The sequence below is a fragment of the Lethenteron reissneri genome, chromosome 15, assembly GCF_015708825.2.
Source record: "Lethenteron reissneri isolate LAM-NWPU_2019-01 chromosome 15, ASM1570882v1, whole genome shotgun sequence".
Classification (NCBI taxonomy): Eukaryota; Metazoa; Chordata; class Hyperoartia; order Petromyzontiformes; family Petromyzontidae; genus Lethenteron; species Lethenteron reissneri.
The window spans coordinates 11346869-11368610 of record NC_083793.1 but is presented as its reverse complement, the minus strand read 5'-3'; the positions used below and the strand labels follow the sequence as shown (position 1 = coordinate 11368610).

The window sequence follows — 21742 nt, the reverse complement described above, 5'->3', positions numbered from 1 at the left end:
GGTCTGTAATAAGGTAGGGCAATGATAAGGGGTTGGCAGGTGTGGGTAGATGAAGGCTATTGACGGCAGGAGAGAACGTGTGCGTCACTGCGTGGATCAGAGAGAGGGCCGCGCCCTCACGACGACTCGTGGAGACGAGTTTTTGGCTCTTGAGCCCAGGAGTCTGAGACGGATGCTGGGAACTTCGTGGCAAGTTTCGGAGAAGCAATGGCAGAAGGCCGCTAGCGAACACGGCAGGCGTGTGTTGTTGCTGTGGTTAGGAGCGGTTAGCGCTGGGTGTGACGAGCGCAGGGTGGTGGAGGGGATAGAGGGGGGGGAATTGCTTGTGGCAGACATCGGAAGCGGTCTCCACGAGCCCGGGCCACCCAGGGGAAGCGAAGACCTCAGAGTTCACGGCGAGAGACGGTCAGGGGCAGACCTTGGAGGTCCCAGGGCGTCGACTGGGCAGCAGCTTCGGGATTTGGCGGAGGGGAGCGAGCGTTGGCGACGTATAGTGATGGTGGCGGTGGTGGCGGTGCTGGTAGTGGCGGTGGTGGTGGTGGCGGTGGTGGTGGTGGCGGTGGTGGTGGTGGTGGCGGTGGTGGTGGCGGTGGTGGTGGCGGTGGTGGCGGTGGCGGTGGTGGCGGTGGCGGTGGTGGCGGTGGTGGCGGTGGCGGTGGTGGCGGTGCTGGTGGCGGTGGTGGCGGTGCTGGTGGTGGCGGTGCTGGTGGCGGTGGTGGCGGTGGTGGCGGTGCTGGTGGTGGTGATGGTGGCGGTGCTGGTGGTGGCGGTGCTGATGGTGGCGGTGGTGGCGGTGGTGGTGGTAGCGATTAGCGCGCCCGCGAACCCAGTGACCCGAGTTCGATTCCCGCTCGCTGCCAAGGCCAGTGACGATTATTGAAACCGGTCGTGAACTTTCCTTAGGTCAACTCAGCCTCAAATGAATACCTGATCCGGTGTGTAACAAAACATAGCCACCAGGGAGACAAAGGCGGTCGAGCGTGGTGCTGGCCACCCACCCCCTCGTGTGCCATGTTGGCCTTCATAGGTGCTCGCTAACGGCACTTTCCCCAACAGTCTGTTAAGGCTTCACGGGGGATCTTTGTCTTAGGTGGCGGCGGCGTCAGTGGCGTCAGTGGCGTCAGCGGCTTTGGCAGTGACGACGCCTTCATCCCTGCGCCCCGACAGGACCCCTCGCGGGCCGAGTTACAGGCGCGGGACGCGGCGCTCTGGAGAGACGCGGAGTCCCGCCTCTCGGACATCCTGAGACGCAGCGCGGGTGCCGCCATGCGCAAGGGTCTCCTCTCCGCAGAGAGATACCACGCGTACCTCTGCTCAGGTGAGGTCTCACCTGAGTGCGTCTCAGCCGTGCCTCTTACCGGTGTGTGCTTCCCGTGTCTCTCTCGCCTGCCTCACCCGTGTGTGTGTGACCTATCTCACACAGCTAATCCTCACCTGTGCCTCTTACTGTGTGTGCTTCCCGTGTCTCTGCCACATGTCTCACCCGTGTGTGTGACCTATCTAATACAGGTGAGTCTCACCTGTGTTTCTGCTGTGTCCTCACCACGTCGTATACTTTATTTAACCCGATGGATCAAGCCCGATGAGACACGTGAACAACACTCCCTCTGTTGCACGGGTCTCACTTGCGTGTTTGTGTCACCTGTGTGCGCTTTGCATGTCTCTCTCATCTGTCTCACCTGCGACCCTTATCCGTGTCTCTCGCACAAACGTGACTTGTCTACCTCCCGCGTCTCATCTGTATTTCTGTCACCTGCGTCACTCACCAATGTCTCACCTCTGAGCCCTTGCCAATCTCTCTCCTTCCTCACCCGTATCTCCCCTGCGTCACTCACCTGCGCACACCCCCCCCCCCCCGCACGCGCCGCAGTCACCGAGGCGGAGATAGAGATGGGCGTGCTGAGCCCCCCCCCGCCGGCACGGGGCGGGGGGGGCGCCCCCAACCCCCCCACCCGCCCCCACCGTGCGGCCGAGTGTTGCTCCGTGTTCGTGCGCGAGGCCCGCGGGGTGGCCGCGTGCGTGCCCGCGAGCGAGCGCGCCCGCGTCTTCGTGGACGCCGAGCGCGGCCCCGACGGGGCCTTCCGCGTCGACGCCGAGGCGCAGGCGCTGCTGCGCTCGCTCAAGCGCCGACTGCGAGCGCACGGCAGTGGCGGCGGCGTCCGGGGCCCCCCGGCGGGATCCGAGAACGCCCCCCGCGCCCGCCTCGTGGTGTACCAGGTGGAGTGGAGCGAGGGCATGGTGGACTCGGCCGTGGAGTCGCACCGCCGCTACCTGGACAGCGTCTGCCGCACGTTCACCGCGGTGAGTTATGGCCACGGCGCCTCGTGCCACGCAGGGACGGCTGCCGCCGGGGGAGGGTTGCTCCTTTCAAAGGCGTCGACGCGAGATCCGGGCGTGCGGAAGCGCAGCTCCCTCCGTGGGGCAGAACGACGGCGATACCACGACGGCGCTACGTGTCGCGGGCGGCCGATATTGTTATTGTTCTTCTTCTTCTCGTGTTGGATGCCTCGCAAAGTCTCGAGGCTCTTGTTGTTTTTAAGGACGGTTCCTGCCAAGTTTTCGTAGTCTGGGGGGGTTGTTGAAATTCTATTTAAACCCAGATCAGTTAAACGCAAAGTTGTTTTAAAAACTCGGCCAAATTTTGGACGATGATGCCGTGCCACCCGATAATGCATAACCCTGCCAAGCCACGCCCGTGCCCCCACCAATTGCCATGACATTGTTGCCTGGACAGGAGCTCCCTTCTTCACTCTGCTGTCTGGAAACGGAACTCTGCCTCCCCTGATGAACACATTGCCGGCGACATCACCGATTCCGGTCTTCAGGCCTTTAAATGGCGAGCTCACACATTGGGACATTTCCTAACTTCACCGCACGCCTTGTAGGGACTGAGTCTCGAGCTGCAGTGAGCCAATGATTATGCTGATCAGATGTGCTCATGTCTGATACGGCGATTGTTCACAATTGCACCAAAGTAAGTAAAATAAACACAACGACCTCCTCGTCTCCGAGCGACGGCCCCGGGATTGATCGCCCGCCGTGAGCGGAGCAGACGTCGAGTGCATTGTGGGTTGTTCGGGGTGGCAGGATGGCAACACTCGTCAGAGGCGCAGCGATCTCTTTCTTCGGGGGTGGGGGGGGGGGGTATGGCAAGATCCGACTGTGGGTCCCCACTCCTTTCTCGCGACTCACTTTTACTGAAATAGCTACGGATGTTTTTTAACCCCGGGTAACAATAATAATGTGTATGGCTATAACTATGTATATGCTATTATAGTTGCACCGTGTATTGGATGTAGAGGAATACAGTCGTGCAGTGACAGTTATTAATAATAAATAAAATATATTTTAAGGTAACAAATACTTACAAGTTTTCGTGCGTCTTGCTTTCATACCGCCCCCATCGGTCTCGCGCTTCCTCAAAGGTGATGTGGACTGTGCCACTTCATGCTGCTGCTCCATTGATGCGATAGCCAGATCCGTTAAGTGGGCTTGGTCCATGGTAGACCACAGGTTATTTTTTATTAATAATAAAAATTTGAATAATTCTTCTTTATATTTAAAAACTGCTTTATTTGTTGATTCGGGGGCCCCATTGTGGCCGACTGAGCCCCCTTATGCGTCGCATATCGTTGCCCCCCCCAGCCCCCCCCCCCATAGTTGCACCCCTGACACTCGTGCCGCACAGCAATAAGCACCTGGGCTTGATTCCCATCTCGGGCGTCGTACTGCGTGGGATTCCTCCCAACTCCTTCCTTAGCTAAAAATAAACAAAGATCCCCCATATAGCCTTAGCAGATTGTTCGACAAGTGCTGTTAGCGAACACCTGTGGAGGCCGGCACAGCACACGAGGGGATGGGTGGCCAGCACCACGCTCGGCCGCCTTTGGTGATGTTTATACATCACAGATGGTACTCATTTGAGGTTGAGTAGACCTAGGGGAGGCCAATTACCGGTTCAGATAATCGTCACCGGTATTGGCCGTGAACAGGAATCGAACTCGGATCACCACCGCTCCCATAAACAAAGATCCCCTATATAGCCCTAACAGACTGTTGGGGCAAGTGCTGTGAGCGAGCACACAGACACACACACGCAGTGTCACCGGTATTGACCAAACAATTTTAGTGCTGAACAATTACCTGAAAATCACTCAATGGGGATCGCACGCACACCGCAACAGCAGCAGCAGCAACGGCAACATCAGCCCCCTTTTGCGGAAAATTGTCAGGAACCCTCCTGAAAAGGCGTCTTAAGACTCAGCTCACGTGGCACAACAAATAAAACGCGCACCGGCGGTTGCAACGGGCGGCGAACCCGCTACCTGGCAACGGAGGGGGCGACGCCGCTGGGAGGACCGTGGGGGCACCTGCGGTAGGGTGCCCCCCCTCCCCCCCCCGCTATAGCCGCACCCCTCGCAATCACCAGACCCCCCCCCCCCCCACCTCATTCCAGGAGCTGAAGCGGCAGATCACGCGGTGCGTGGAGGCGGCGCGGCGGGCGCAGGCGCCGGACGACCGCCTGCTGCAGGAGCTGGGACACCACGCGGCGCAGTGCGAGCGCAAGTCCCGGGGCCTGTGCGGCCGCGCGGCGCTGATGGCCACGCTGTGGTCACGTTTGCACGATCGGCGGCGCGCAGCCGGAGGTATCCGAGGCGTCCGCCGAGACCCCCCCCCCTCCCCCCACTGCGAAGTCGCGGCGTCGCCGAATCTGCCGGGTATACCGCACGAGGGGTGGTTACATCCTGATTTGAAGCTTTCGTGACTGCAGGAATCCATACACGACGTTTCGATCGCAACACAATCAATCGTCATCAGGTGGGACAACCACAGCAAGAAAACAGTGCTGAAGTAGGCGAGAGATCTGATTTATAGAGGCCTCGGCAGTAGGGGGGGGAGAGAAGTGTGGGAGGGGGGGGGGGGTTAGCCTCCTCGCCGCAGTGGCTGGCAGACATTGGCTACCGTCGCCTGCTATGCATGGGGGCCGTGGGTTCGATCCCGACTCCTGGCGGCACCCGGTGTGTATTTGGAGTCTGCGTGTCTCTCCTTCACGTGGTCGCGCGGATTGTTGTCCGGGTCCTCCGGGTTTTCCCTCCACATTTAGGAACAGCATGCAGTTTAGAGTATTAGGCTGCTGTACATTTGCACGTGATAAGCCACTTCGCCCTTACCTGGTTTTCGTTTGCTCAGAATCAGAAGACAACAGAAAATTCAGTGACTCTTTTAAAACAAACCCCCACCCCCCCCCCTTCAGAATCTTGATTTAGACCGGAGGAATCCGATGAACTTCGAAGCTCTTGATGATCACAGATGACCGGTGCACCTCCAGCAGCGGCATCACGTGACCGCCTAGCACCTGCAACCCACTGGACGGTCGTGCTGATCCCCCCACCCCCCGCCCCCCCGTTAGGACATTCCCCGGTGGTGGTGTTCGGACCGTCGGGCACCGGCAAGACGTCGGTGCTGGCCGAGTTGGTGCGCCAGGCGCCCGAGCAGCTGGGCGAGGAGGTGGTGGTGGCGGCGCGCCTGCTGGGGACGTCGCCGCTCAGCTCGGACATCCACGCGGTGCTGCGGGGCCTCTGCCTGCAGCTGTGCCTCGCCTACGAGCGCGAGCGGCCGCCTGCACACGTGCTCAACGTCTACGCGGACACCGTGCGGTGAGCGCCCGCCAGCGCCGGCCGCACTCGTCGCCTGCGTCTGGGGGCTCCCTCGGGGTTCTGTCGGGCGAGTGTGTGCGGGTCTCCGTGCGGGTCTCTGTGTGAGTCTGCGGGTCTCTGTGTGAGTCTACGGGGTCTCTGTGTGAGTCTATTGGTTTCTGTGTGAGTCTACGGGGTCTCTATGTGAGTCTACGGGTCTCTGTGTGAGTCTACGGGGTCTCTGTGTGAGTCTACGGGGTCTCTGTGTGAGTCTACGGGTCTCTGTGCAAGTCTACGGGTCTCTGTGTGAGTCTACGGGGTCTCTGTGCGAGTCTACGGGGTCTATGTGCGAGTCTACGGGGTCTCTGTGCGAATCTACAGGTCTCTGTGTGAGTCTACGGGGTCTCTGTGCGAGTCTACGGGTCTCTGTGCAAATCTACGGGGTCTCTGTGCGAATCTACAGGTCTCTGTGCGAGTCTACGGGGTCTTTGTGCGAATCTACGGGTCTCTGTGTGAGTCTACGGGTCTCTGTGTGAGTCTATGGGTCTCTGTGTAGGTCTACGGGGTCGCTGTGTGAGTCTACGGGTCTCTGTGCAAATCTACGGGTCTCTGTGCGAGTCTGCGGGGTCTCTGTGCGAGTCTATGGGGTCTCTGTGCGAATCTACGGGTCTCTGTGTGAGTCTACGGGTCTCTGTGTGAGTCTATGGGTCTCTGTGTGAGTCTACGGGGTCTCTGTGCGAGTATACGGGTCTCTGTGTGAGTCTACGGGGTCTCTGTGCGAGTCTACGGGTCTCTGTGTGAGTCTATGTGTCTCTGTGTGTGTCTCTGTGTGAGTCTACGGGTCTCTGTGTGAGTCTACGGGGTCTCTGTGCGAGTCTGCGCGAGGACGGTACGCTTCCCCGCTGCGCGGAGAAGCGTAAAACCACGCCGCCGCCTCTCCCCGCCGCAGGTTCTTCCACCGGCTTCTGACGAGCTTGGGCGAGCAGCCGCAGGCGCCGCCGCTGCTGCTGGTGCTGGACTCGCTGGACCAGCTGTCGGGCGCGGACGGTGCCCACCGCCTGCACTGGCTGCCCAAGCGCTACGCGGCGAGCGTGCTCGTGGTCGTCTCCACGCTGCCCAGCGAGCACGGCATCCTGGACGCGCTGCGCGCCGCCGTGCACGACGCGGCCGCGTACCTCGAGGTGACGGCGGGGGAGGGGGCGAGGAGGGAGAGGGAGTGGAGGAGAGGGTAGGGGAAGCAGGCGACAGAGGGAGGGGAGGGTGTGGAGGTGAGAGTGGGAGGAGAGGAGGGTGAGAGGAGAGGAGGGAGCGCGAGTGGAGGAGAGGGATGGGAAGAAGAGGGACTGGAGGAGATGGCGGGAGGAGAGGGAGTAGAGGAGAGTTTGGGGCGGGTGTGCATGGACGGAATGACCGACGATGCGAGGGGCGACAGTGGTGGAAAGAGGGTGAGGAGTGGATGAGAGGTCGTGGTGAGTGAGGAGAGAAAGGGGGGAGTGGAGGAAGAGAGCGGGCGGCCCAGCGTGTGCAGTTCCAATCCGGCGGGCCCACCCTGGTTAATATTATTTTTACAGCGGGTGCGTTCACCGTAACATCACGTGCACACCATCGGCTTCTCGAGTGGCGGTCGGAGACTCCAATGACGTAATTCGACCCCCCCCCCTCCCCTACACCCCCCCCTCCTCCGCAGGTCGAGCCTCTGATGCCGGAGAACGGCGGCGAGATGATGGATGGGCTCCTGCGGGCGGCGGGCCGCACGCTGGCGGGCGAGCAGCGCGCCCTGCTGCTCTCGGCGTTCGCCCGCTGCGGGCAGCCGCTCTTCGTGCGCCTGGCGTTCGACGAGGCGCGCCGCTGGCGCTCGTTCGCGCCGCTCGGCCTCGAGCTGCGCGGCCGCGTGGCGAGCGACACGAGGGAGGCGGTGCACGCGCTGTACGCGCGCCTCGAGGCGCAGCACGGGCGCGCGCTCGTGGCCCACGCGCTGGGCTTCGTGGTGGCCTCCAGGTGCTGCCACGCTCCTCGCACTTTCTCTCTTTCTCTGTGTGCGTGCCTCGGTGGAAGGACGACTAACAGGTGCTATCGGCTTGTTAGGGTCGGCGTTGTCAGCAGGGAGCTGTGCAGGAGATTGTTGTGCTGAGCAGGAGATTGTTGTGCTGTACATCTAAAAACAACCTCGTCCTCGATCAAGCATCATCATCATCCATCATGATCCATCATCATCATCAACCATCATCATCATCATCAACCATCATCATCATCCATCAATCACCCATTATCATTATCAACCATCATTATCATCCATCAATCATTATCATCATCATCCATCATCATCCATCATCATTATCAACCATCATCATCAACCATTATCATCATCAATCATTATCATCAACCATCATCATCATCAACCATCATCATCAACCATCATTATCATCAACCATCAATCACCCATCATCATTATCAACCATCATCATCAACCATTATCATCATCAATCATTATCATCAACCATCATCATCATCAACCATCATCATCATCACCCATCATCATCATCAACCATCATTATCATCAACCATCAATCACCCATCATCATCATCAACCATCATCATCATCATCCATCAATCATTATCATCATCATCATCAACCATCATCATCATCCATCAATCATTATCATCATCATCCATCATCATTATCAACCATCATCATCAACCATTATCATCATCAATCATTATCATCAACCATCATCATCAACCATCATCATCATTACCCATCATCATCATCAACCATCATTATCATCAACCATCAATCACCCACTCATCATCATCAACCATCATCATCATCATCATCCATCAATCATTATCATCATCATCATCAACCATCATCATCATCCATCAATCATTATCATCATCATCCATCATCATTATCAACCATCATCATCAACCATTATCATCATCAATCATCATTATCAATCATCATCATCAACCATCATCATCACCGCGGCTGTCATCATCACTTTCCCATTAATGTGGCTGTCACCGTCGTTACCATCCCGATTGTACTTTTACCATCGTCATAATCATCATCACCATCGTCGTAATCACTTTTGTTGTCACCACCGTCGTCAACTTCACTAGACAAAGTCCTCGCCGCCGCCACCTCTGTGTGACATGCGCTCGTACGTATGTACGTCCGTACGCACGCGCATATGTACGTACGTGCGTACGCGCACACACGTGCACGCGTACCTCGAACTTAGCCGTCCGCGCTAATGGTAGGTGCGTGGTGGGCGGCCCTCGCCAGGAGCGGCCTCTCGGAGCTGGAGCTCAAGGACTGCCTCTCGCTGGACGACGCGGTGCTGGCCGACGTCTACCAGTACTGGTCTCCGCCCAACCGCGACATGGTGCGCCTGCCGCCTCTGCTGTGGACGCGCCTGCGCCACGACCTCGCCGACTACCTGGTGGACCGGCAGGCGGACGGGCACACCGTCATCGCGCTCTACCACAGGTGCGCCCGCCTCACCGCCTCGACGCCTCGCCTGGCACGGTGCTGGCGTGGGCACTTTCGTGACGGCCGCTCTGCCGTGGGCAACCCCAGACGAGGTAGATGTTTCACCCTTTCCCGTGCCATCATCAGTTTTTCTTCCCCAAACCGACGTAGGTGTACGTCATCAAAACTAAACCGGGAGAAAAACTAAAATGAAATAACTTTATCAGTAGCGAGGCTCCCACAAGGCCCCGCAGGAGGGCGTGCAGCAACAGTTTGGCGCCAGCTATCGCAGAGTGTGGCAGTCACGTCGCTACGATTCTCCGCGGTGATTACCGATATCTTTAAAACAGCGGCACTGCTACTACGCCTCTCTAAATAAAATTAACGTTCCAAGATTCGGCGGTGAACGAGGACACCCACACCCTGCAAGTTGCAGACGTCTCGGAACAGAAACGGGTTAACCCTTTCCCTACCTCGCTGATATGCAGGAGGTCGTGGGTTCAATCCCGACCCTGATGCCTGCTGTTGTATATTTGGAGTTTGTGTCTCTCCCTCTCGCCACGTGGTCGGGTGGATTTTTCCCAGTTTTTCCCTTCACATTCCGAATCAACGTCACGTTTAGAGTATTTAGCTGCTACACATTTCCAACTGACGATGATCGGCTACTTTGTTGCGCTATTCTTTGTGGTCTGGTCGCTTCTGAAAAAGAGCTACATAGCTCAATTGAGGCCTTGCCTGGTCAAATAAAAAGGGTCAAATAGTTTTAGTTTCACCCGGCAGCTGTCCCCGATGCTTTGACCGGCGCACCTGGCCAGAGATGAGCAGTTCACGACTGAAAAATGCAAATAAGGCGTGGAAATTAATTACATTGGTAACTTGTAATCGGTGCATAAATTGCACACCTCAAAGCAATTGGTAATTTCCCACCACGTGGCACGAGACCCGGTCGTTGGTTCTGGTTTGTCTTCTGACGACCTCCCACCGACACCTTTTGATCTTTCCGTGGCGATGAAGCCAGAGGGAAGGAGTTGCGGACTTGTGGGTGAGGGGGAGAGAGGGGAGGTTGCGGACTCACCAGCCAGACTCACCTGGCAGGTGAGTGTGACAGCAAAGTGACAGGTGGCCCTGATAGGTGAGAGTGGCAGGTGAAAGTGACAAGTGACAGTGACAGGTGAGAGTGACACGTGACAGGTGACAGGTGAGAGTGACAGGTGATAGGTGAGAGTGGCAGGTGACAGTGACACGTGACACGTGGCAGGTGAGGGTGAGAGTGCCATGTGCGAGTGGCAGGTTTCCCTGTCCGTCGCAGGCAGTTTGTGGAGGCGGTGCTGGAGCGCTACCTGCAGGGCGAGGAGCGCCGCCTGCTGCACCAGACGCTCGCCGACTACTTTAGCGGCAGCTGGGCCGGGGGCCGGCGCAAGACGATCCACCTGAGCCAGCGCGGGGAGGTGCTGCACGCGGACCGCAAGGTGCTGCCCGCGGGGTCGCGTGTGTACATGGGGAGCGGTGGCGCAGCGGTTAGCGCGCCGCGGCTGAGGACCTCTTACCACGGCATCTCTCTCCCACTTCAGCAAAAAAAAAAGATCTTGCTGTGGTTTTCCCACCTGATGATGATTACTTGTGTTGCAATCGAAACGTCGTGATTTATTTTTATTGTATATCTACGTGACTTTACCAAAAGAACCAAAGACTATGGAGCCGGGTTACATTTTGCGGCCCACGGCCATCGTCGGTGGCGCACACGAGCCTCTCTTCGCCTCTCCGAGGTCGCACACGTGCGTATGTGTGTGTGTGTCTGTATGTGCGTGTGTGTGTGGGAGCGGTGGTGTAGCTGTTAGCGCGCTGCGCAGTGAGCCTGGCAACCCGGGTTCGATTCCCGCTCACGGCCAACACCAGTGACGATTATCCAAGCCGGTCTTGGGCCTCCCCTAGGTCGACTCAGCCTCAAATGAGTACGCAGTGTAGGGTGTGGACGTCGCCACTGGAGAGACAAAGGCGGCCGGGTGTAGTGCTGGCTGGCCACCAACCCCCTCGTGTGCCATGCCAGCCTTCATAGGCGTTCGCTGACAGCAACTTGCCCAAACAGTCTGTTAAGGCTACACGGGGGATCTTGGTCTTTGTTTTGTCTTTGTGTTAGTGCGGTATGTAAGTGTGTGTACATGTATCTGCACGCGTGTGTATGTTTTCTTTGTAATAGAGGAGCTGAGCACACTAGGCATGAATGCCCAAAACGCCCAGTGGTCAGCAACAAACGGCACGACCAAAGTTGTAATAGATTCGAGTTAAGACTCGTGGCTTGAATCGAGATTCGTGACCTGCGGTGTGGTGAGCCGGTGTGTAGGTGGGTAGCTGGGTGGGTGGGTGGCTGGGTGAGTGGGTGGCTGGGTGGGTGGGTGGCTGGGTGAGTGGGTGGCTGGGTGGGTGGGTGGGTGAGTGGGTGGCTGGGTGGTGGGTGGCTGGGTGGGTGGGTGGGTGAGTGGGTGGCTGGGTGGGTGGGTGGCTGGGTGGGTGGTGGTGGGTGGCTGGGTGGGTGGCTGGGTGGGTGGCTGGGTGGGTGGGTGGCTGGGTGGGTGGGTGGGTGGGTGGCTGGGTGGGTGGGTGGCTGGGTGGGTGGGTGGCTGGGTGGGTGGGTGGCTGGGTGAGTGGGTGGCTGGGTGGGTGGGTGGCTGGGTGGGTGGCTGGGTGAGTGGATGGCTGGGTGAGTGGGTGGCTGGGTGAGTGGCTGGGTGAGTGGCTGGGTGAGTGGCTGGGTGAGTGGCTGGTTGAGTGGCTGGGTGAGTGGCTGGGTGAGTGGGTGGGTGAGTGGCTGGGGAGTGGGTGGGTGAGTGGGTGGTGGTTGATCACGGTACGGATGACATCAAATAATCAGACTGGTAGACCAAGTCCTCAACATGGGAGCAGCAATCAATAACCATCGTAGTAGCGAGAGAAGAGTGATAAGGAGATGACTGCCCCAGATGAACAGTGCTGGCATCAAGGTGGGAGACAAACGGTTATAACAATAAAACTAACAACTATTTTTCTTATTTTACCAGAGAATTATAGGTCAAGGGCTGAGGTGAAAAGGTCATCATGGCCCTTGTTGTGCTACCTTGGTCATCGCTTCCACCCTTCATAGCTCGAGCCAACGGTCTCCCCACCACCATCACCGCCGCCAGCACCACCAGTCAACAGCGCTGCCCCGTGTACTCGTCCCCTCCCCACCCTCTCCGTGCCCCCCCCCCCCCCACCTGCACAGGTCGCCGCCCAGCCGCTACGATTTGGCGAGGACAAGGTGAACCTGCGCAAGCTGAGCGAGCTGCCGTTCCACCTGGCGCACGCGGGGCGCCACCAGCAGCTGCGGGAGGAGATATTCGGTAGGGGCCACGCAACGCCAGCGCCATCGCCGCCATCGGCACTGCCACCGTCGCCTCCCCCCCCAGGAACCGCGGGGGCGAGAGGGCTGACGCCCGCCTCCCTCCTCCCGTGGCTGCAGGCAGCGTGGAGTGGCTGTCGCTGAAGCTGAGCGCGCTGGGCGTGAAGGCGCTGCTGGAGGACTTTGCCCTGGCGCTGGAGCTGCAGCCGTGCGCCGAGACGCAGCTGGTGCACGACGCCGTGCTGCTCATCCGGCCCACGCTCGAGTTCATGGAGAACGGCGTCGGTGGGGCACACACGACCCTGACCCTAACCCTGACCCTAACCCTGACACACTGCACTGACCTAATTCAGACCCTAACTCCAAACCTAACCCCGACCCTAACCCTGACCCTAACCCTGACACACAGCACTGCCTTAACCCCAACCCTGACCCTCACCCTGACCCTAAGTCTGACACACAGCCCTGACCCTAACCCCAACCCTGACCCTCACCCCGACCCTAACCCTGACGCACAGCACTGCCCTAATCCAGACCCGAACCCTAACTCTGACCCTGACACACAGCACTGCCCTAACCCCGACCCCAGTAACCTAATCCTAACTCTGAACCTGAATGTAGCCCTCAGCCTCACGCGATCCACAACTGAGTGGTGCGATTACCGTGGCCCAATCCTCATCCCCCCCCCGCCCCACCGGTTAATTTTGTCCCTCATCACCCCCCCGGGTGTTTCGTGATGCGTGATTTGTCCTCGAGGAACGGGGTCTGTCCCGACTCTCACTTCCTCCTTCCTCTCCCTTCCGCTTGTCGTCACCGAGTGGTCTGACCAGCGCATCCACGCGACCGCTGCCCCTCCGCACCTGCCCTCCTGTTCGTCCCCCCCCCCCCCCCCCCACACAGACGAGTCGGTCTTCTTCGTCGAGCTGCTGGCTCGCCTCGAGTACTTCGAGCGGCAGTACCCGGCCATGGTGGGGCGGCTGTGCGCGCAGTGCCGCCAGCTGTGCCAGACGCGGCCGGAGCCCATCCTGCTGCCGCTCTCGGGCTGCCTGCAGCCTCCGGGAGGGCCTCTCCGCACCACGCTCACGGGCTTCGGCCAGGGTGAGGGCACGCGGCCAGGGTGAGGGCACGCGGCCAGGGTGAGGGCACGCGGCCAGGGTGAGGGGCACGTGGCCAGCGCCGGGGGGGGGGGCGGCCCCGTGGGGGCACGCGGCACTCGCCGACGACGCTCGCCGATGACGCTGGGACGAAGCTCGCGGACGACGTTGGGACGACTCTCGCGGGGGACGTTGGGACGACACTCGCAGACGATGCTGGCGCGAGCCTCGTCCCAACATCGTCCACGAGCGTCATTCCAGCGTCGCCCGCGAGCTTCGTTTGCGTCGCCGGTCGATGGCGGTTTGTCACGCAGGCAGAACTGTGAGGGGCGGTGATTGTAAAACTTTCGCCCTTCTGACCGTTAAACGGAGAGAGCAACCGTGAATGTTCACACACTGCACCTGCGAGCCGGAGGGCACAAGGTGAGATTCCATTTCCCAGCGCGGCAGTGACACAGCGGGGCAAGTTTCTCAAAGCCTCCCCCCCCACGCCCCCACAGCCTCTGTCCACCCAGCGGTGTGAATGGGTTCACCACTGTTGGTCGATCATGTGGCGGGGTAAAGTGTGGGTACAGCTGCCTCTTCCAAGTTTTCCGATCAGCGTGGAAGAGTAGACCAAATGATCCCCCCTAGAGCGCCCTCTAAGTGGAGGCACTGTCCAGCAGCGGTGGCGCGAGCGAGCGGTTGCAGGGCTCCGCCTTTACCTCGCAGCTGAGACACGAGGGGGAACCCACGCGGTGACCTGGGCCGCCGTGCGGTTTGTGTACGTCCGTGCGAGCCGGTCGGCGCGTCCGTCGGCGGTTCCTGGTTCTAGGGCCCCGCGACCGGCTCCCGGTTTATGCCGGCTGTCGTTTAACAACTGCGTAGCGGGCGATGGGACGATGGCAATCGAGGGCGATCGGGACGATGGTAATGGTCGTCTGTGCAAACTGGACATCTGTGGGGGATAAAAGAGCTTCATAGCTCATCGGATTCCTCCTCCAGTCTAAATAACAGATTCTGATTCTGAAATATAGGTGGTGGGGACGATGGCAAAACCCGTGGAGGGGATGATGATGATGATGATGGGACAAGGTGATGGGATGATGACCGGGCAGACAAAGGGACGATGCTCAGGTGTGTCACGTGGCAGTAAAGTGACGGCGGTAGAGGAGGAGGCTGGTGGCAAGGAGGGTGCCACGGTGGCGAGATGTTAACTACCTCGCCTGGTATACACGGGGTCATGTGTTAGATCGCAACCCTGACGCCTGCTGTATATTTCGAGTTTGCGTGTCTCTCTCTCTCCCAGTAGTCGCGTGGATTTTTCTTAGGGTCCTGCAGTTTTTTCCCCTCCACATTTAGAATCAACGTGATCGCTTTAAGAGTATTTTACCGCTAGAAATGTCCACGTGATGAATAGCCACTTCGTTGAGCTATCGTTTGTAATAGCCAGGTCGTTTCCGAAAAAGAGTTACATAGCTCAGTGGGGCCTTACCTGGTGAAAAAAAAAACTAGTTTAGTTTAGGATGTTGCTCCGGGTGGAGGTCGCGGTGGAGGGGGTGGTGCGTGTCGCTTTTCCTCTCGTGTGGGGTCACGGGGTGTGAGCTCAGCGACGCTGGGACCTGTCTCGTGGGTGCCCCCCCCATGCCCCCCCCCCCCGGGTGCAGGCGTCTCGGTGCTGGCTCTGAGCGCCAGCGGGAGGGTGATGGCCGCGGGCTCTCTGGACGGCACCATCATCGTGTGGGACCTACAGGAGGACGAGGCCACCCACACGCTCGCCGGGCACGCGGGTGAGTGGGGCTGAGCACGTGGGCCCACTGGGCGAGCGATTGTCGTGCGTGACGCAGGTGGCGGTCGCGGCACCGCGGCGCGAATCCGGCGACCCAAGTTCAATCCCCGCTCTTGGACAGCGTTGGTGGTGAGTGGTAGCTGAACCGCTCCGAGCCTCCCCTGTATACCTCGCCTGGTATACAGGGGAGGTTGTGGGTTCGATCCCCACCCTGACGCTTCTATATTAGGAGTTTGCATTGTGCTGCCAGTGGTCGCGTGGATTTTTTTCTCCGGGTCCTCTGGTTTTTCCCCTCCACATTTAGAATCAACTTCACGTGCTTCGAGTATTTAGTTGCTATAGATTTCCGCACAATGAGACACTTCGTTGAGCTATCATTCGTGATAGCCAGGTTGCTCAGTGGGCCTTACCTGATCAAATAAATAAAATGTTCAGCTTAGACTCAGCCTCAAATGACTACCTAGTGGGTAAACATCACTACTGGGGAGACAAAGGCGGCCCGGCGTGGTGTTGGCCACCAAACTCCTCTTGTATTGTACCGACCTTTACAGATGCTTGCTAACAGCACTTGCCCCGACAGTCCATGACAGGCTACACGGGAGATATTTGTCTTTGTGTGGCAGGTGAATGTGGAGCGGTGGTGCAGTGGTTAGCGCACTGCCCTACGAATCGGGTGACCAGAGTTGAGAACCCATTCATGGCCAACACCTCCAGTGGCGATTATCTGAACGTGGGCTTGGGCCTCCAATAGTTCGATCTCAGCCTCACGGCTACTCGCTAGCAGCACTCGCCCCAACAGTCTGTTCGAGGCTACACGGGGGACCTTTGTCTTTGTACCGCAGGCGAAGTGCTGTCCTTGGTGCTGGGCCGCCGGGCCGACCTGCTGGTGTCGTTCGGGCGTGACTCGACGGCGCGCGTGTGGAGCCTCGTCACGGGGAAGCAGGTGACGCTCGTGTCCACGGCGCCCGCCGGCCCCAACGGCCCCAACGGTCCCAGCGGCCCCAGCGGCTCCCCAGGCCCCACCGGCCCCGCCGGCCCCACCGCCGCCGCCGCCGCCACCTCAGGCAAGGAGGAGGAGGAGGAGGTGTCGTACAGCCTCATCGTTGTGAGCGAGGAGCGGGAGGAGTTCCACCTCTTCACTAACTCCACGGTGAGCGTGGGGGGTGGGGCGGTTTCCGCGCGGGTCTATCGGCTCGTCGTCACTTTTTGGCCACAACTCTCGTCTTTGGTGCCATTTCTTACTTCGTTTATTCATTCGTGATTTTGCTTGGTGCGTGTTGACATCGGGCATCTCGTCAGCAGTGTAGACCTGCACAGAGCGCTGCCCAGCGCAGATGCCGTCCACAACCACGTGGCAGTCGCCCTGAAGGACACTGCCACGTGCTATCCCCCCCCCCCCCGTGCTCACCCCCCCCCCTGTACTCCCCCTCATGCCCCCCACGTGCTCTCCCCCCCCCCCTTGTTCTCCCCCCCTGTGCCCCCCCCCCCCCCCCCCGTGCAGCTCCGCTCGTTCTCCCTGTGGAGCGGAGCGCCGCTCCTATCGGAGCCGCTGGGCGGCCCGTCGCGCTGCCACGCGCTCGGCGGGGACGGCGAGGGCGCCGTGGCGGTGGTGACCGCGGCAGCGGGCGGCGGCGACGGCGGCGTGCGCGTGAGCCTCGTGGAGCCGGGCGCCGGCTTGCTGAAGCGGCGTCTGGACGCGTGGGTGCCGGGGCCGGCGGGCCCTGCGGGGCGCCCCGTGTGCGTGGCCGTGGCCGGGCGCGGCCTCCTCCTGGCCGGCTTGGCCGGTGGCACGCTTGTCACGGTGAGGTTCCGGCGAATCCGGTGCGGCTTCGTCTGGCGTCGCGCTCCGTGGCCTCCTCTCGTCCCGTTGTATTTTTCCACGCCCAACATTTTACGATGGATATCATGGGATAACCTTTTGGCCAGTATCAAAGTATGAAAAATAAGAAAAGGTTTTACCCTTTCTGGCAATAAAACAAGGTTTCAAACACCAAATTGATACCGTTTGTAAGGAATCAAGTCCTGCATTAACCACACACAGCACGTGTGTCTGACTCTGGTGAGACTAGGCCATAAAGAGGGCTGTCTCTGGTGTAAGACAATCAATTTCAAATACAATGCATATATCATTACCAGAGTATGTTTGTTTGCAGATTTCATTCCTTGCAAAGGTATCCATTTGGTGAAGCTTTCGTGACTGTAGGATTCCATACTCTTTGGTTCTTTCGGTAAAGTGACGTGGGTAGAAACATTAATAGATCACGACGTTTCGATCACAACACAAGCAATCGTCATCAGGTGGGATAACCACAGCAATTCAGTTTTTTCTTGCTCTGGTTGTCCTACCTGTTGACGATTGCTTGTGTTGCGATCTGAACGTCGTGATCTGTTATTTTTCTACCTATGTGACTTTACCAAAATAACCAAAGAGTACATCTTAACACGTTTTATTGCCAGAAAGGGTACAAACCTAATTTTTCATATTTTATGACGGAGTTGCCTCCGACCGGACGCTGGTCGGTTGTGTGTGGTTCTAAAGTGGGGAGGGCTTCGACCATCGGATCAGCTCCTGGCTTCTCCTGCAGCGATTCTGAGCTCTGCCGATTCCCACGTGGGTGAACATATTTCACAAAAATACAGATGTTGGGTGGAATTTTAAAGCGTTGTGGGTAGCTGGGTGACTCAGCAGTGAGAGAACCAAGCCGGCAACCTCTGACATTCTGGGTTGGGGTCCAGGTTTCAGCTGCCCGCGATTAAGCTGGGTTCTCAAATGTAACAAAATTATAAGTTGTTGAGTCGACAGCCACACAAAGAATCGGCATGATCCACCAACACCACCATCACATCGCAGCCGTGGCTGTAGTGATGACACACACAACACGCACCATGAAATCGAAGCCCTGAAGAAGTGTGCCAACCGCAACGCTGCCCGAACGCCTCGCTCGCAAATTCACGGTGATTGGAAGGTTCCGAGTCTTCACCCCCCTTCATCGTCTGTGAACATTTGTGACCTTGGGCGCAATGTTGCCTCGCCCAAGAGTGTTCCAGCTGTCCCCCTGAGGACACCGTGGCCAGGTGGCGCGAGGTTACCCCCGTCGCTCTCACGCGCTCGCCGTGCCCCCCCGTGCCCCCCCGTGCCCCCCCCCCCCGTGCCCTCCCCGTGCCCCCCCCCCGTGCCCGGGAGGCGCAGGTGTCGCTGGAGGACGGCGGTAGCTGCCGGGGCACCGAGGCGCTGGGAGCCGAGCCCAGGTTCATTGCCGTGAGCCCCGACTGCACGCTCGCCGCCGTCGGTCAGAGCCCGCGCCTTTGCCCCCACCTCGGCTGCTCGCAGTACACGCACGTGACCCTCGCACAACCCACCCCCCCACCCCCGCAACAAACAAACGTCTCCCGCTGTGTAGCCTCGGCAGCCCGTTGGGGCGAGCGCCGTTAGCGGAGTTGGCACCTCTGTGAAGGCCGGCACGGCGCACCAGGGGGTGGATGGCCAGTACCACGCTGGGCCGCCTTTGTCTCCCTAGTGGCGATGTTTACACACCGCACCAGGTACTCATTTGAGTCTGAGTCGACCTAGGGGAGGCCCAGGATCGGTTCAGATAACACAGACGCGTGTGCGTGTGTAAGTGCGTATGTAAGTGTGTGCGTGCATGTGCATTAGGAGTGGACAAACGTGTGTGCGTGCGTGTGTAAGTGTGTGTGTATACGTTAAGAGGGGATAAGTGCGTGTGTGTGTGTATGTAGGTGTGTGCGTGCGTTAGGAGTGGAAAAGCACGTGCGTGCATAAGTGCGTATGTAAGTGCGTGTGTGCGCATGTGTGTGTTAAGAGTGGACAAGCGTGTGTGCGTGTGTAAGGGTGTATGTGTAAGTGCGTGCGTGTCATTGCGTCAGGAGTGGACAAGCGCGTGTGAGTGTGTATGTAGGTGTGTGCGTGCGTGAGGTGTAAGTGCATATGTAAGTGCGTGTGTGCGCGTGCGTGCGTTAGGAGTGGACAAGCGTGTGTGCGTGTGTATGTAGGTGTGTGCGTGCATGTGTAAGTGCATATGTAAGTGCGTGTGTGCGTTAGGAGTGGACAAGCGCGTGTGTGTGTGCAAGTGTGTATGTAAGTGCGTGTGTGCGTGCGTGCGTTAGGAGTGGACAAGCGCGTGTGCGTGTGCAAGTGCGTATGTAAGTGCGTGTGTGTGCGTGCGTGCGTTAGGAGTGGACAAGCGCGTGTGCGTGTGTAAGGGTGTATGTGTAAGTGTGTGCGTGCGTGCGTGCGTTAGGAGTGGACAAGCGCGTGTGCGTGTGCAAGTGCGTATGTAAGTGCGTGTGTGTGCGTGCGTGTGTTAGGAGTGGACAAGCGCGTGTGCGTGTGTAAGGGTGTATGTGTAAGTGTGTGCGTGCGTGCGTTAGGAGTGGACAAGCGTGTGTGCGTGCGTGCGTTAGGAGTGGACAAGCGCGTGTGCGTGTGTAAGGGTGTATGTGTAAGTGTGTGCGTGCGTGCGTTAGGAGTGGACAAGCGCGTGTGCGTGTTCGACCTGCGGGGCGCCGGCGAGGCCCCCGCGCGCCGCGCCGTCGAGCCGCGCCACCAGGACCGCGTGGAGGCCGCCGTCTTCTCGGGCTGCACGGCCCTCATCAGCGCCTCGCTGGACGAGACCATCAAGGTTCGCCCGGCATCTCCCCCCGGGCCCGCTGCTGGCACCGCTCGCCTCTCTCGCCTTCCGCCCCCCTCCCCCTTGCATTGGCAAGACGCCGCGGCGTACGGGGGCGGCGTGGGTGGTGTGCCAGAGTCAGAATATTGAGCTATACCGGGAGGAGGGAGGAATCCGAAGAGCTATAAAGCTCTTCTTCACAGATGTCCAGCAGGAGCGCCAGGGTGAGAACGTGACTTGTTTTTTTCGGAAGCAACCTGGACACAACTGATAGCTCCACAAAATTGGCTCATCACGTGGAGATTTATAGCAGCAAAATAATCTCAATAACTATAATGCGAGTTTATAAATGTGTTGCATGGTGCGGCGACGTACAGCGGTGTGTGCGCAATGTACGGCGAATCCTCGTTTAACACGTTGAAGCGACGACAATTTCCCCGTAAATAATGTACCGGCAAAGTTTTGGCGAGATACGACGACCTGCGCACACAGACGAAACTAACCGAGGCTGCACCGCCGCGTTACTGCATCATTCCGCGTGACTCTCTTCGCCGTCGACCGCTCAGAAACGGCGTTCTAACAACGGTGGACGCGCGTTCCGCGTTGCGGTGCGCGAAAAGTGTTCCCGAACGGAAGAACAGCGACAATGCGTTGCTGTGTAAACACCATTGCTGTCAACCCCTTATCAGTGCCCTACCTTATTACAGACCAATTCAGACATTATTGATCACCCCCGTGCCCCTTATACATCTCAACGTTCATCCTGCAAAGTCCCATCACAAGGGAGAAACGCAAACAAATATACAATCACCACAAGTACACTCACCACTACATACAGTGCCCTACCTGATTACAGACCAATTCAGACCTTATTGATCACCCCTGTGTCGTTATACATCTCAACGTTCATCCTGCAAAGTCCCATCACAAGGGAGAAACGCAAACAAATAATACGATCACCACAAGTACACTCACCACTTACATACCTGTCAACCCCTTATCAGCGCCCTACCTGATTACAGGACCAATTCAGACATTATTGATCACCCCCGTGCACTTATAAATATCAACGTTCATCCTACACAGTACCAGCCACAAGGGAGAAACACAAACAAATCGACCTTTTTTGTTGTTGCCCGCATTGAAACGGCTTTACGCTGTATGGACCTGAAAACGCAATGTCCCTGTACAAGAATACGGGGTAAACCGTAGTATGGCTTGACAGCTATGGAACACCGCGTGTTTAAGCGAGGGGCTCGCCGCACACGGTTCGGGGATGGGCATACGGAGGGCGGTCATTCGTTTCGTGTGCGTCAGACCAGCTTGTAACAACGACGTCCACGACCGCTAGCGGTGGGCACGGTGAGGCGTGGTGCTCCTGAAGCGGGGTGAGCGACGCGCCCTTTTGCCGCAGACTCCGGGCCGTGTGCCCGGGCCTGCAAGTTTATATTCTTAGATACTTTGTCGATTCCAGGTATTTTCTTTTTCATTGTAACAAAACGCGAGCACGGTACAAGCGGCTTCGCGTAACAACCAGATGTCACGGGAACCCGCAGGACAGTCCCGACGCTACTGAACCATATACAGAAGGGGGGGGGGGGGATAAGAGGTAGGGGGAATTAAGTATTTATTTTACACGATTTGCTTACCTTTACTATACTTTGCACTCCCGTTGTGTTTTGTATCGTTTGCCATTGTAACGACCCCGTGCCCCCTTACTGGACATCTGTGAAAAGAGCTTCATAGTTCATCGGACTCCTCAAATATAAATAAAGATTCCGATTCT

The 21742-nt window shown here is 58.3% G+C and overlaps 1 protein-coding gene across 1 annotated transcript in view; it reads left to right on the top strand.

Moving 5' to 3' along the window:
• NWD1 (NACHT and WD repeat domain containing 1) overlaps positions 1–21742 on the top strand; it is a 37532-nt gene that overhangs the window by 8043 nt on the left and 7747 nt on the right. Inside the window, exons 6-21 of the mRNA XM_061551651.1 lie at positions 1168–1318; positions 1871–2301; positions 4457–4646; positions 5411–5657; positions 6586–6817; positions 7324–7634; positions 8926–9129; positions 10421–10580; positions 12350–12467; positions 12587–12751; positions 13367–13564; positions 15207–15329; positions 16171–16478; positions 16830–17129; positions 18519–18618; positions 19814–19968. Of these exons, the coding sequence (XP_061407635.1) occupies positions 1168–1318; positions 1871–2301; positions 4457–4646; positions 5411–5657; positions 6586–6817; positions 7324–7634; positions 8926–9129; positions 10421–10580; positions 12350–12467; positions 12587–12751; positions 13367–13564; positions 15207–15329; positions 16171–16478; positions 16830–17129; positions 18519–18618; positions 19814–19968 (3393 nt within the window). The remainder of the gene's footprint in view (positions 1–1167; positions 1319–1870; positions 2302–4456; positions 4647–5410; positions 5658–6585; positions 6818–7323; positions 7635–8925; positions 9130–10420; positions 10581–12349; positions 12468–12586; positions 12752–13366; positions 13565–15206; positions 15330–16170; positions 16479–16829; positions 17130–18518; positions 18619–19813; positions 19969–21742) is intronic.